The sequence below is a fragment of the Laccaria bicolor genome, genomic scaffold, assembly GCF_000143565.1.
Source record: "Laccaria bicolor S238N-H82 LACBIscaffold_146 genomic scaffold, whole genome shotgun sequence".
Lineage (NCBI taxonomy): Eukaryota > Fungi > Basidiomycota > Agaricomycetes > Agaricales > Hydnangiaceae > Laccaria > Laccaria bicolor.
In genome coordinates, this window is record NW_001890005.1 from 1 (window position 1) to 12,386 (window position 12,386).

At 46.8% G+C, this 12,386-nt stretch overlaps 2 protein-coding genes across 2 annotated transcripts; one reads left to right on the forward strand and one right to left on the reverse strand.

Annotated features, from left to right (window-relative positions):
* Window positions 1–4,748: 4,748 nt before the first annotated feature.
* On the forward strand, window positions 4,749–5,666 carry LACBIDRAFT_298352 (uncharacterized protein; the record flags this gene model as incomplete). Its single annotated transcript, XM_001890652.1, has 4 exons — window positions 4,749–5,003; window positions 5,055–5,128; window positions 5,184–5,379; window positions 5,436–5,666. 4 exons carry the CDS (start codon window positions 4,749–4,751, stop codon window positions 5,664–5,666), a joined length of 756 nt encoding a protein of 251 aa, XP_001890687.1.
* Window positions 5,667–5,671: 5 nt separating this feature from the next.
* Window positions 5,672–6,452, reverse strand: LACBIDRAFT_298353 (uncharacterized protein; the record flags this gene model as incomplete). Its single annotated transcript, XM_001890655.1, has 4 exons — window positions 5,672–5,836; window positions 5,896–5,973; window positions 6,028–6,230; window positions 6,284–6,452. 4 exons carry the CDS (start codon window positions 6,450–6,452, stop codon window positions 5,672–5,674), a joined length of 615 nt encoding a protein of 204 aa, XP_001890690.1.
* Between the last annotated feature and the right edge of the window lie 5,934 nt (window positions 6,453–12,386).

Sequence of the window (12,386 nt, forward strand, 5' to 3'; positions counted from 1 at the left end):
ACTTTCGGTATCATACTGAATGGAAGAAGGACGCACAGTCCAAGAGGTGATGCGACTTCGTCGTGGGACCAATCGGGAGGGCAGTGGATCCACTGTAGATGTTTGCGTCGAGCTCGAGTGCGAAACCTTGAACATATCCAGCGTTGACGTGATCGGACGGCTGTCGGCACATTTTTAGATCATGGCGCCCGATAAGACCACTACTGACAGCGTTGGACCAATCTGATACAGCAATTTAGAAATTGAGATTGGCGTTTACAGTAGTTACGCACCATTCCGCCTCATCCAACCCCTCTGTCGCACAATCCAGGCCATAGTAGTAGTGACTACGGCCTTCACCTTGATAGTGGCCTTGGTCTCTGGCGGCCTTGTTCTTCGTCCTGGTCGTCGTTGTGCATGAGTGGAAGAATGATCATGATCGTCATTAATATTCGGAATAGCTTTGGAAATAAACACAACCAAATTATACATACCTCCCTTCACCTCTCTTCCAACTCCAAAAACGAACTTTACAGGCGCTCCGCGTGGCGGGGCTGTTCCTCCGATCGTCTCATGAAATATGAAGCCCATTCCATTGAACTCTCTCGGGTCTATTGCATTTTTTTTGCAGCGTCATTCCTGACTGGTGATTACCTGCCTGCTACATGATATACGATGCCGTCTAACTTCTAGGTCTTCAGATGAACTTATCGCTATTAGGGTCACTTTATATTATACCTCAACATCTAACCAATTACCCTTGCGTCGTCACTCAATCAGATCCAACCTGCCGGTGCCTGAGATGTCGTGAAACAATACCACGAGAACTAACACGAGGTCTTGTCCAGGCTTTGTCATTTTGCTAATCACTGACGATTGACTGGTGACTGCTAACCAGATGGTTAGTTTTAGCTAGCTTCAATGAGCATGACTATCGGCCGTCGTCGAACATTCACCTCTTGACAATCCTCCTGATTAAGCTTGGCCAGGGATGGCACAAACGTCTTTGCAAAACTGAATCCCTTTAGGTGCCCACACACCTCTTTGTCGCATACGCCATCACGTGCAGCCTCCTCAACGGTAAATCTTCTTTCTTCATCTCTATCCACTTCCTCCGCCACTCGACGCACTTCTTAGCCATGCCAGTCCACCGTACGGCACCCAAAGATACCTTTCGCGTTACCCACGCTGTAAGTTCTCATAGTTTCTGATCTATTGTCCTTTGATTCATGCGAAGTCTTCTCCAGATCACGACGCGCGCCATCTCTTCAGTTCTCTTCGATTCATCAAAGACCGCTGCAGCGACGGTATATGTTCCTACATTAGTTTCCGAGGACGGCAAGAACCGCTTTCCCTGCTTCGAGGTGGTCCTGGGAAGAGACGCCCCCCTCCATCAATGCACTGTCGCAGTTGCCGACAACATGGGAGTTAGACACAAGTACCTTGTTGTGACTCAAACTGGTGAAGGTCTTCCACGCAACCGGGCTTTGCAAGATATCGATTTCGATCATGAATGGCATGGATCTCTTCTCGTCATGAAATACGGGAAGAATTTGCCTTTCGTTGGGCTTGCTGGGCTTGCAGACAGAAATCGAGCCAAGGTTGCTCTTCAGCGGTACGCCAAACCCCTGTTGTGTCATATGGCCGATACATATGTTGGGCCATCACAGATTCCTTGTCGATTCACAGTTCGCACCTGTCACTGCAGAGGTCAAGAATGAGTTACCATCCGAGATCTGGTACTGATCTTTACTAGAAGTTTGTATTTCATTCCGACTCTTTTACAAGCCTACAAACTGACATTTGGCCCCAGCTTCTCTGCATCCCACCAACCAGAAGTTATCATCCGCTTTTTCATGTGTTTAGTGGTTTATGCACCAGTTTACAGCGTTCAAATGCCCGTACTGCATATATAGTTTCAAGTTTATGTTGTGAATACGATACGAACATTGAAGTTGGGTTTCCCCGGTCACAGCTAATATGAACTAGATATTCCGAGCGCAGTGTAGACAGAGGAGAGATTAAGTTCGTGAACTTCGCGTGTTTCCCCGGTCTGTGGAAGAGACGTGACGACTTCAATGTCTTTACGAAACGGGCGTTGTCAGCAACGAAGCGATAGGGGGACAGATACCACTCACAAAAAAGGTCGAGAGCTGCGTTGAGGAAGCAGTTAAGATGTCCTCTCGTCCTAAGGCAGCAGCAAGTCGTTTCCAACCGTCCAGGTGGCGATTTCGCACTGCAATGGTAGCTGCATTATTGAGCGAACGAAGTTTAAGGTTATTGATCTGGCCAGCCTTCTTCAAGAGCAGCGCATACATCTCGGCAGGGGTAAGATATGCCCAAGGTGTGTTTTCATGGGCGCTGTCTAGGGAGCGGTGTCACCCATAACAGTATTGTCGTTATCGAGGACTGAGCAGGACGTACAAGGGATCGGATTGACCTCCTTGCCTTTCTTGCTGGATTGACCGTGGCCGGTGCATCGCATAGACTGGAGCACGAGTTTCTCAGTGCTTACAGTGACTTTCCATGGGAAGTCCTTCGTCGTATCAAGGAGAAATGGATAACGGGCGAAAGGCGATTGAGAGTTGGGGAGTTTGAGCTCGTATCCAGGACACGGAACCTTAGGCTTGGTGATTTCGCGCCTGGTAGTACGTGTATCATCTTCGATTTCGAATATCTCGGGGGAAGCTAATCTGAAGGGCGATCGAGATGGCTCTACAATTTGTGCTGGCTCCAGGACACTTTTAGTCGCTGTTGAATGTAGACATCAGAACTTGAGGTATTCCCCGTCGAATATGAACAAAAGACTTACATGAGCTCCATAGCTTCAATGAGCCGCTGAATCTTTACCTCAAGTAACGCTTCATCGAATCGATATGAAGGTCCTCAACGCACGCCTTTACCCAGTCGTACATCCCATCCATCCCAAGTCGACCTCGTCGAATGATAGTCGAAATACCCTCTGGTGTTGCTCCGTAACCGACAAGCCGATTTAAAACTTGATCTAGAATCTCCCAAGGCTCGTCGTCTGGACGGATCAGCGCTGCTGGATTCCCCGAAAATGCAGCCAAGTCGTCTGAATCGATCGCAACAGGTGATAGCTGCTTTGAACCTGTTAATTAGCGTGACGGAAGTGCTCGAGACTTCTCCGAATGTGACTGGGTGCGGAGCACCAGGTAAAGATGCAAGTCGAACAGGTTCTCGGTTTGGTAGAGCAGGAAAAAGACGAGTAGGAATGGGAGACATGGTACCCATTGAACTGGAGGCGGTAGGCGTCACCGTCTTGGTGAAAAACGAAGTAAATTTCTTACTGGGACCAAAAATGGAAAGTTGATTGTGAGGGCACGATTCAGCGCATGCAAGTCAAAGCTGAGGCCTGAGGGAGCGCTGGAGGGAGCGCGGAAAGTAGAGAGAGTAGTGAGAGATGTGCGACGAGAGTTGCATAACGTTTGTCCGGCATTTTATTTGACGGACTTACATGGCTGATGTGGGTCTGTTCAGGTTGCTGCCCCTGCTTTAAAAAAAATGACCCACTATTGCCTCCTTGCCACCCGACCCAGTGCATCGTGATTCTCGTCCGTACTCTTCTAATGAATGGGCTTCTGCCCACAACAGCCCCAACCCTCCAGAGTTCTGCCGGCGGCGTCGCAGACCTCGGCATGCAACTCCGCGCTCCTCGCTTTCCCTCTATGGCAATGGGAGTCCGTCAAACGTGAATGGCAGAAATTCGTTATTCCCCACTCTTCCCCCGTAGGCTCTCTCTGCTGACATGCACCACGTTGATCAAGTCGGTACCCAGCGGATTGCCCAGCCCATCAAGAAGACAGTTACCCAATCGTCTGGTGTTGGAGCCGATTAACAAGTTCGTGACCATTCTTTTCAACACGCACACTATAGGAGGAGTTCTCCGCGAGCTGCTCTTGCATCACGTCGTCAATTGTCTCACCCTTTCTCTGGGTTTTCGCAGTCCAAGACTCAAGTACTCGTCCCATTTCTTCATCCCGTCGAGCGCTGCAGATGGAGTTCGCGCTGGGTGCCAATGAACTGCAGGTAGTTATGTAAGGAATCAACAGTATCGCAAAACACCAATACTCTGCTCATGCTACTTCAGATCTATGGCACATGGCATCAGCCATTGGCGGGTTTTAATTCAGTGCGTCCTTCTCTCTCGTTTGTTCTGTGTTTCCGCTTCTGGTGGTTATAGTGATTCCCCTCACAATTTCGATCGAAAGGCCGTCCCATGGCAAAAGGTCGGAAAGAAGGCGAGCACTGTACAGCCTGCGCCTTTCTACCTTAATTTGGCGCGGATACACGCAAGGCATTCGGGTGGACGAGTACGACCTTCTATGGAGCGGAGAGGTAAGACGCTCCCTTGCATTCCCCCGTTCGAATCTCATCGCCATTTGAGGTGACAGCGAACTAGACATGGATACTACCTTGAGACCGGTCAACAGCGAACTAGACATACATTCTACCTTGAGACCGGTCAAGTCGGTAAATAGGATGTTAGGCAGTGTTATGCTGTAATGAACGGTATCGTGCGCTTCAAATCGTGCAGTCCGTCCCTTCGAAAACAAAGGGGATATCCACCACGACTCGGAGGCAAAGTTCCACTTTTTTTCAAGGGTGCGGTCAATCTACAGCATCATAGATTACCTCAATGAACCAAAGTTACCTCAAGAACCAAGACTCTGGGTGTGTAGTGGACACACGGATAGTCCGGAGTAAAGCCTACCTTTGCATTGTGATTAGTCTCTTCAGCTGCGTCCATGGATTGGGGCGTCAATCTACCGTTCACATTCAGGGAACGCAGATCTACAACAGAAGGATCGCTGGAGCTCTCGTCCCAAGACGTCCTACAGATGCTTGGTCGCGCCTGTCGTCCGCAACATGACACCTTTGGAGAGAGTATCGTCATCACAAACCACTCGAAAATCCAATACTACCTCAGCCTGCTGAACCAGCATCAAGCACTGTCCGCATTTGTGATGAAGCCGTTCAATGGCTTGGCTACATTTATCTGTGCGTGAACCTTGCCTTTGTCCTTCTCTTCCGAATCCAACAATTGTTCATAGCTACATTCGCATTTCGTCGATTATCAAGCGGAGGATGGTGCTCTAAACCACAAGCGTGCTGACATACTCATTCTGTAAGGATTCTTTCTCGAGATATCTTGTGTGGCTTCATGGACATGTTCGCGTTAGGTTGAGGACAAGAGGAGAAACTGGAGCTCCCAAATCTACTCGAGAAGGTGCCCATTCCTGTGAAAGAAAGCCTGCTGCCAAATTTGCAAGCGTACCTGCTAATGCAGCTCTCATCCTGGGACGATCAATGACGCTTCTTCGCCAATTTCAGGGCATTCTTGCTCAAATCTTCAGAAAGGCTGAAGACAAACAATTTGTCAGTGATATCTGTCCCCCTATCGTTTCATTGCTGACAATGCCCGTCTTTCACAGCCTTGGTATCGTTACTTCGATCTGCGCTTTGTCAACCTCGCAAGTTGTTTAGACCCTCCCGAACTTGGTGAACTCATCGACTCATCGAAATTTCTAACGCTGGACGCCTGGTGCACCGTCTCGCCCATAGCTTCTCGATGCCTGACTTTTGAGGACGAAAAGATCCTACGGCAGAGACCTTCCTTATCATGGTGGAAGATGCGAAACAAGTTGTCATTTCATAACACATAACAATTCTACTTGAAAGCAATGGAACACAAGGTAGAACCGTCTACCTTGATTTCCATCACCCTGGTGGGCTGTTCATCCTCTTTGCGTGCTAAAGACTCTAACAGCCCTTGTAAAGAGTCTGATAGCTCTTGAACCCGCTCCGTAAGAGAAGCCATCATCTCCGCGCTCTCCTGTTCAGGGAAACAAGCCATGAGACAAAAAACCAAAGAAAAGGAGCGAAAGGACCTACGGAACTATCGCCTTCTATATCAAATTCGGACATGGGACTCGGGCTTGTATTCCTGGAGCTGAGCACCATGGGGAGATCCTAGATAGTTAATGAACAAAGTTTCACGAGAAGGGCTGCGGAAAACGTTCTCACCTCCGTGTGATACTGATGCTGCTGCAATGCAACAAACACAGAAGCCGGGGGACTGTGGTTCTGGCCCTGAAATGCCTGTGCGAGACTGTGGTTCTCGGCCTGTAAGGCCTGTGCGAAAGGCGACGGGAACGTTGGGGTGTCAGGACTTAGGGTCCTCACGTCGTCCAAAGCATGAGCGGCGCGGAGTTCCTCATACTGGAAGGCTGGACAATGCGTCGTGGCAGCGATGCAACATCACCATTCAAATTTTACGCACCCTCTGGCATAACAACGTCGGAGGCCTTGTCCTCGTCCGCTAGAGTGGCTTGGGACCGTGACATTCTAGCGGTGCCCACGCTCAGCCTAGTTCCATTCGTGTTGATTTTGTATGGCGCAAGTCTAAGACGTCGGTAATTGGCTGAGTTACGAACATTGCGGTGGATCATTGGGAGGACTGCAGTAGTATACAACAGAAGGAAAGTAGGGGAACGAAGACAAGGAAAAAAGATCCATAAAAAGGCGTCCTTAACAAAGAGGAGTTGGATCGTTTGGATCTACTAACAGCGACATAAGAAAGAGATTTATGAAAGAGATGGGTGTGGTGAAAGTGATCGCGAAGGGTCCAACCCCTATGGATCAAGCATGATGCAACCTTTGTCGATAAATACTATCAGCTAACTACTGACCAATAATTCAAGCAAGCTTTTGCGACGACTCACGAGGATGGAACTTCAGGATATGTGAGCACATGTTCATAGTCAATCGAGTTCAGTACATACTACAAACGCACCTTGGTTGTCAGAACCTCCACGATTGACGAAGACCCATCCGTACACAAATTACCATCAATGCTCAAGACTAAGCGGATTCCTACCTTGTTTACCTTGATACTGAAGCAGTCCGAGAAAGTAGACAATGTTGTTGCAATGTTGGGCCGATGTCTGGAAATCTTGGCAAGGAGAGCGGGAACTCTTGCGATTGCTCGGCCTTGAATATTTCACCCTGCTACTACAAGTGATGGATCGGTGAGTAATTATAAGTGAAAACTTGGATGAGAAGTGCCGATACCTCAGTTGTTTGTTGATCGATCAGATTTGGATGAAGAGAAAAAAATTAACGTTGAGGAGACTGCACGTGGTGGCGTATGCGACAAAGAGGCGTGTGGGCACTTGAGGAGATTATCCTTATTAGTTTTGCAAAGACGTTACGTTCCATCGCCGGCCAAGCCTCTGTCAAGAGGTGGATGTTCGACGACGGCCGATAGTCATGCTCACTGAAGCTAGTTAAAACTAACCACATGGTTAGCAGTCACCAGTCAATCGTCAGTGGTAAGCAAATGACAAAGCCTGAACAAGACCAGACAAGACCTCGTGTTAGTTCTCGTGGTATTGTTTCACGACATCTCAGGCACCGGCAGGTTGATCTGATTGAGTGACGACGCAAGGGTAATTGGTTAGATGTTGAGGTATAATATAAAGTGACCCTAATAGTGATAAGTTCATCTGAAGACCTAAAAGTGAGACGGCATCGTATATCATGTAGCAGGCAGGTAATCACCAGTCAGGAATGACGCTGCAAAAAAAATGCAATAGACCCGAGAGAGTTCAATGGAATGGGCTTCATATTTCATGAGACGATCGGAGGAACAGCCCCGCCACGCGGAGCGCCTGTAAAGTTCGTTTTTGGAGTTGGAAGAGAGGTAAAGGGAGGCACTTTTGAGATTCCACCGAAAACTTTAATTCTCGAAATGGTCATACCTCACATGACCTGTGGGAACGACGCCGAAGTGACGCTCGTCAGTCACAAACCAGCGAGGAGGTGAGGAGCGAAGCTCCGAGCTGACGAGCAAGGCGTTCTAGAGACTTTGGACGATTATGGCCGCGACGTAGACCAACGTTTCGTCTGTTAAAGAGACTCATCAGGCGGCGGGGTAGTCTTTTACCACCAAGAAGAACATTACGTAACTATCCCAGAATCACGGGATCACGTGTGTGCGCCCTCAGAGTTGCGGAATCCGCGATGGAACTCGACGCGTTTAGTTCACTCTCGAGGCCCTTTTGATTTCTAACCCCTCAATGGTAGAGTACTAGATTGTCTACCATTGCTTGTAGGTTGTTAGAGTGATAGGAAACTGAAATTTATCTTCATTCAATTTATTCTTTGGGTGACTCTGCTGCAGGCAGCTGAAAGGTGATTTAAAAGTCACGTATCACCGGTATCAAATGCATAGAATGAAGTGGAATAAAATTTCCGTCTCTCAAAAGGGAATGACTGATGGTGAAACCGGATTTTTATTATCAAAAATTGAATTTTTTACATCTACTCGAAGGAGCAGCTGCATACGGTGGTCCCGTAGGGACCGCCGGCAGCTGGTTCGAGAGTAGGTGTAAAAAAACGGGTTCAAACGGTCATTGCTTGTTCAGCTTGGTAAGCCTCGATCGTCTCACGGTTGATTTTATTCAATCGGTCATTCAAAGCCTCTGGTTTTTTAAAGGATGCAAGGAAGCGGTCATCGGGTTTTCCAAGCCCAGTTTCCTCCCAAGCATCACGCAGAGTTTTCCATATGGGACCGAATTCTACAGAGTCCCACAGTGGATTGTGAATGAGTTTCAGGACATATAGCCGGCCCTTGTTCTCCCATTCAGGTATAGGAGTACGAGGGGTGAGTGCTTTTGGGCGCTCGTCGGCATATGACACACCTGAAAAGACTGACCGAAGCCATCTCCCCGGGTATCCTCGAGCTCGTAAACGAGATGAGAACATCTTGACTATCTTTTTGAAGTCCTCTTCTTGAGAAGATAGTCTGACATAGCGAATGAGTTCGCCTTTCACCCAAGACCTTTTGGATGCGTCAGAGTGGCAAGATTTCCAGGGAATATAAAGATAGGCATTCAGGGCCTTCTGGAAGACGCGCGTTACTATAGCAGGCTTGGTAGACTGGTATAGTACTCCAGGAGCAACCTCCAGGGAGACGCTGACATCCAGAAACGGCAGTTTGTACCGTGATTGGGTCCATTCCATCTTCATATTGGGGTGTAGTTCCCCGAAACGCTTTTGGAATTTTTGCACATCCTCTAGGTTTCCTTCAATGATGGCAAAGGTGTCATCAATGAAGCGACCATAATAGAGTAGTATGGGACCGCCGGCAGCTGGTTCGAGAGTAGGTGTAAAAAATTCAATTTTTGATAATAAAAATCCGGTTTCACCATCAGTCATTCCCTTTTGAGAGACGGAAATTTTATTCCACTTCATTCTATGCATTTGATACCGGTGATACGTGACTTTTAAATCACCTTTCAGCTGCCTGCAGCAGAGTCACCCAAAGAATAAATTGAATGAAGATAAATTTCAGTTTCCTATCACTCTAACAACCTACAAGCAATGGTAGACAATCTAGTACTCTACCATTGAGGGGTTAGAAATCAAAAGGGCCTTGAGAGTGAACTAAACGCGTCGAGTTCCATCGCGGATTCCGCAACTCTGAGGGCGCACACACGTGATCCCGTGATTCTGGGATAGTTACGTAATGTTCTTCTTGGTGGTAAAAGACTACCCCGCCGCCTGATGAGTCTCTTTAACAGACGAAACGTTGGTCTACGTCGCGGCCATAATCGTCCAAAGTCTCTAGAACGCCTTGCTCGTCAGCTCGGAGCTTCGCTCCTCACCTCCTCGCACATTTGAAGCAGTGTAAATATAATTGAGCATATATTTGGAAGGTTTTGCGGTGTTTTTTTCTAATGAAACAGACTGTAGAGAGGGGAGACATCACCAGATCTATGCTCAAATATACATTTGTTAGCATTGAAGGCTGGAATGACAGATATAAAGGCAGAATAAATGAAACATCAAGACTTATATACCTCCTACATCTCCAATATATTGTTTCCCATCAGACATACCCCTCTGAAGTCATTGCTACAAAGGTGAGTGGATTAATCCACAGGGGGAAGGCTTGGAAAAATCCACCAGCTACGGAAACCAATGAGGTGGATTATTCCAGTTTGTATGGCATGGACCTACAGCCATGGGCGATGGAAGGGCTGATTCGTTCAAGTTATTTATCGTGTTTAGCAGTTGACATTTTTATCAGCAAGATGTTGAGGTGTGTCTCAGACTCCGGCAATGGACACCTGGACCGCCTAACAGAAATGCTGATTCATTTAAGTTATTTATGGTGTTTCGCCATTGAGAACTTTACCATGTCTCTTGTTGCAGTGTATTGCACCCACTTCATCAGCAAAGGTGTTGGGGTGTGCATTGGGCTTCGGGGAACCTTAACGGACAGGCCAATCAATTTAAGTTATTTACGGCATCTGGCGGTTAAGCATTGTATGATGTCCCTGGTTGCAGCGTTTTGTGCCCACTGCCCACTTCATCTGTCCCCTGACAAGCAAAAGTGTCAGAAATATATCTTGGATTGAGTGACAACATACCCATAATGATGAAAGGTTCCTTCTTGAGTTCATTCATTGTACGGGAGCTGCTGACATGATGATGACTCAAACCTGGATTCATGTAAGTTATTTATGGCATCTAGCTCCAGTGAAGCTTAACGGAAGGGCTGATCCCTTTAAATTATTTATAGTGTTTGGTTTGCACTTGATTCATCAGCGAAGGTATTGGGGTGTGTGCCAGGTGTCAGTGAAGCTTAACCAAAGGGCTGATCCCCAGTGAAAATCAACTCCAATCAGGCCGAGTCACAGTGACTATGGTCGATTTGCTTGGCTTGTGTGAGCATCAATCGAGTTAGATATATTTCAGGCGATTTGCAAGGCTGACCCACACTAAAAACCACACTGCGTACATGGCTTACATCGTGTAATATCGAACTGGATCGAACTCAAATCTATTTATATAGAATTCTGTCGATAAAACGACACCTTACATCGCTTCAATTCTAAGCAATCAGATCTACCTCGGAATAACCCGAGTCATTTTTGACTGGGGCTGATCCCTTGGTGGTTTGCGCTCAATTCATCAACAAACGTGCTAGGATTAGTGTTTAAAGGTTCAGTTCAGTCCAGTTTTTTGCCCCGAAAACGCGCAACCGTGGACCGCAACCGGTCCAGGACTGACCCAGATATTGAGGGAACCGAACCGAACCACCTAGGACCGGTCTTTTGCAGTCCATGATACCGGTTCAGACCGATCCAGACCGGTTTTTTTGTGTATAATTTATTATATCAATATAAACCATTTGTATCTCAACCATTATTACTCTGAAAAATAAACAGGTTATATAAAATAGTAAAGCATATAAATACCCGTCATTCTACCAATTTTCAAGAGATTTAATGAAAATTTAACATAGCTATGACTGAAATTAAATTACATCTCCTAGAAACTCGGGTAAAATATGGATTTGGTTATATCTTTCTCAATTCTTAACCATTTTTGATGAAACAAAAACCCAATAAAAGGCAATAAACGTGGTTACAAGGCTATGTAACGCACGTGACCGTTTAACTGGTTGCAACCAATTAAAACCAGTCTTTGAATGGTTTTAAAAGATTTTTGAAATGAGGCAACCGGCAACTGGACCAACCCCAAATTGGGGCAACTGCAACCGAAAAAAAGACCGGACCATGGTCCGGTTCAGTTCGGTCCACCGGTTTTTTGCGGTCCTATGGACTGAACCTTTAAACACTAGCTAGGATGTGTGTTGGCCTCCAGCAAACCTTAACAGAAGGGCTGATTCCTTTAAGTTATTTATGGTGTTTGGCGGTTTGTGCCTGATTCATCAGCAAATTGGGGTGTGTGTCGGGCATCGGCAAAGCTTAACCAAAGGGCTGATCCCTTGGTGGTTTGTGCTCAATTCATCAACAAATGTGCTTGGAAGTGCATCGGCCTCTGGTGAACCTTAACAGAAGGGCCGATCCATTTAAGTTATTTATGGCATTTGGCAGTTGAGCATTTTATGATGTTATTGGTTGCAGTGTTTCACACCCACTTCATCTGGCACCTGTCAAGCAAAAATGTGAAAATATATCTTCAATTGAGTGACAAGATACCTATAATGATGAAAGGTTCCTTCTTGAGTTCATTGATTGTACGGGACCTGCTGACAAGATACCCATAATGATGAAAGGTTTTTTCTTGAGTTCATTGATTGTATGGGAGCTGCTGACATGATAACTCAAACCTCGATTCGTTTAAGTTATTTATGGCAGCTAGCTCTGGCAAAGCTTAACAGAAGGGGTATTGGGGTGTGTGTCGGCCACCAGTGAACCTTAATGGAAGGGCTGACCCATTTAAGTTATTTATGGCATTTGGCGGTTGATCATTTTACGATGCCCCTGGTTGCAGCGTTTTGCGCCCACTCCATCTGGCACCTGTCAAGCAAAAATTTGGCAAAGATGTGAAAATCAAGTGAAAATACT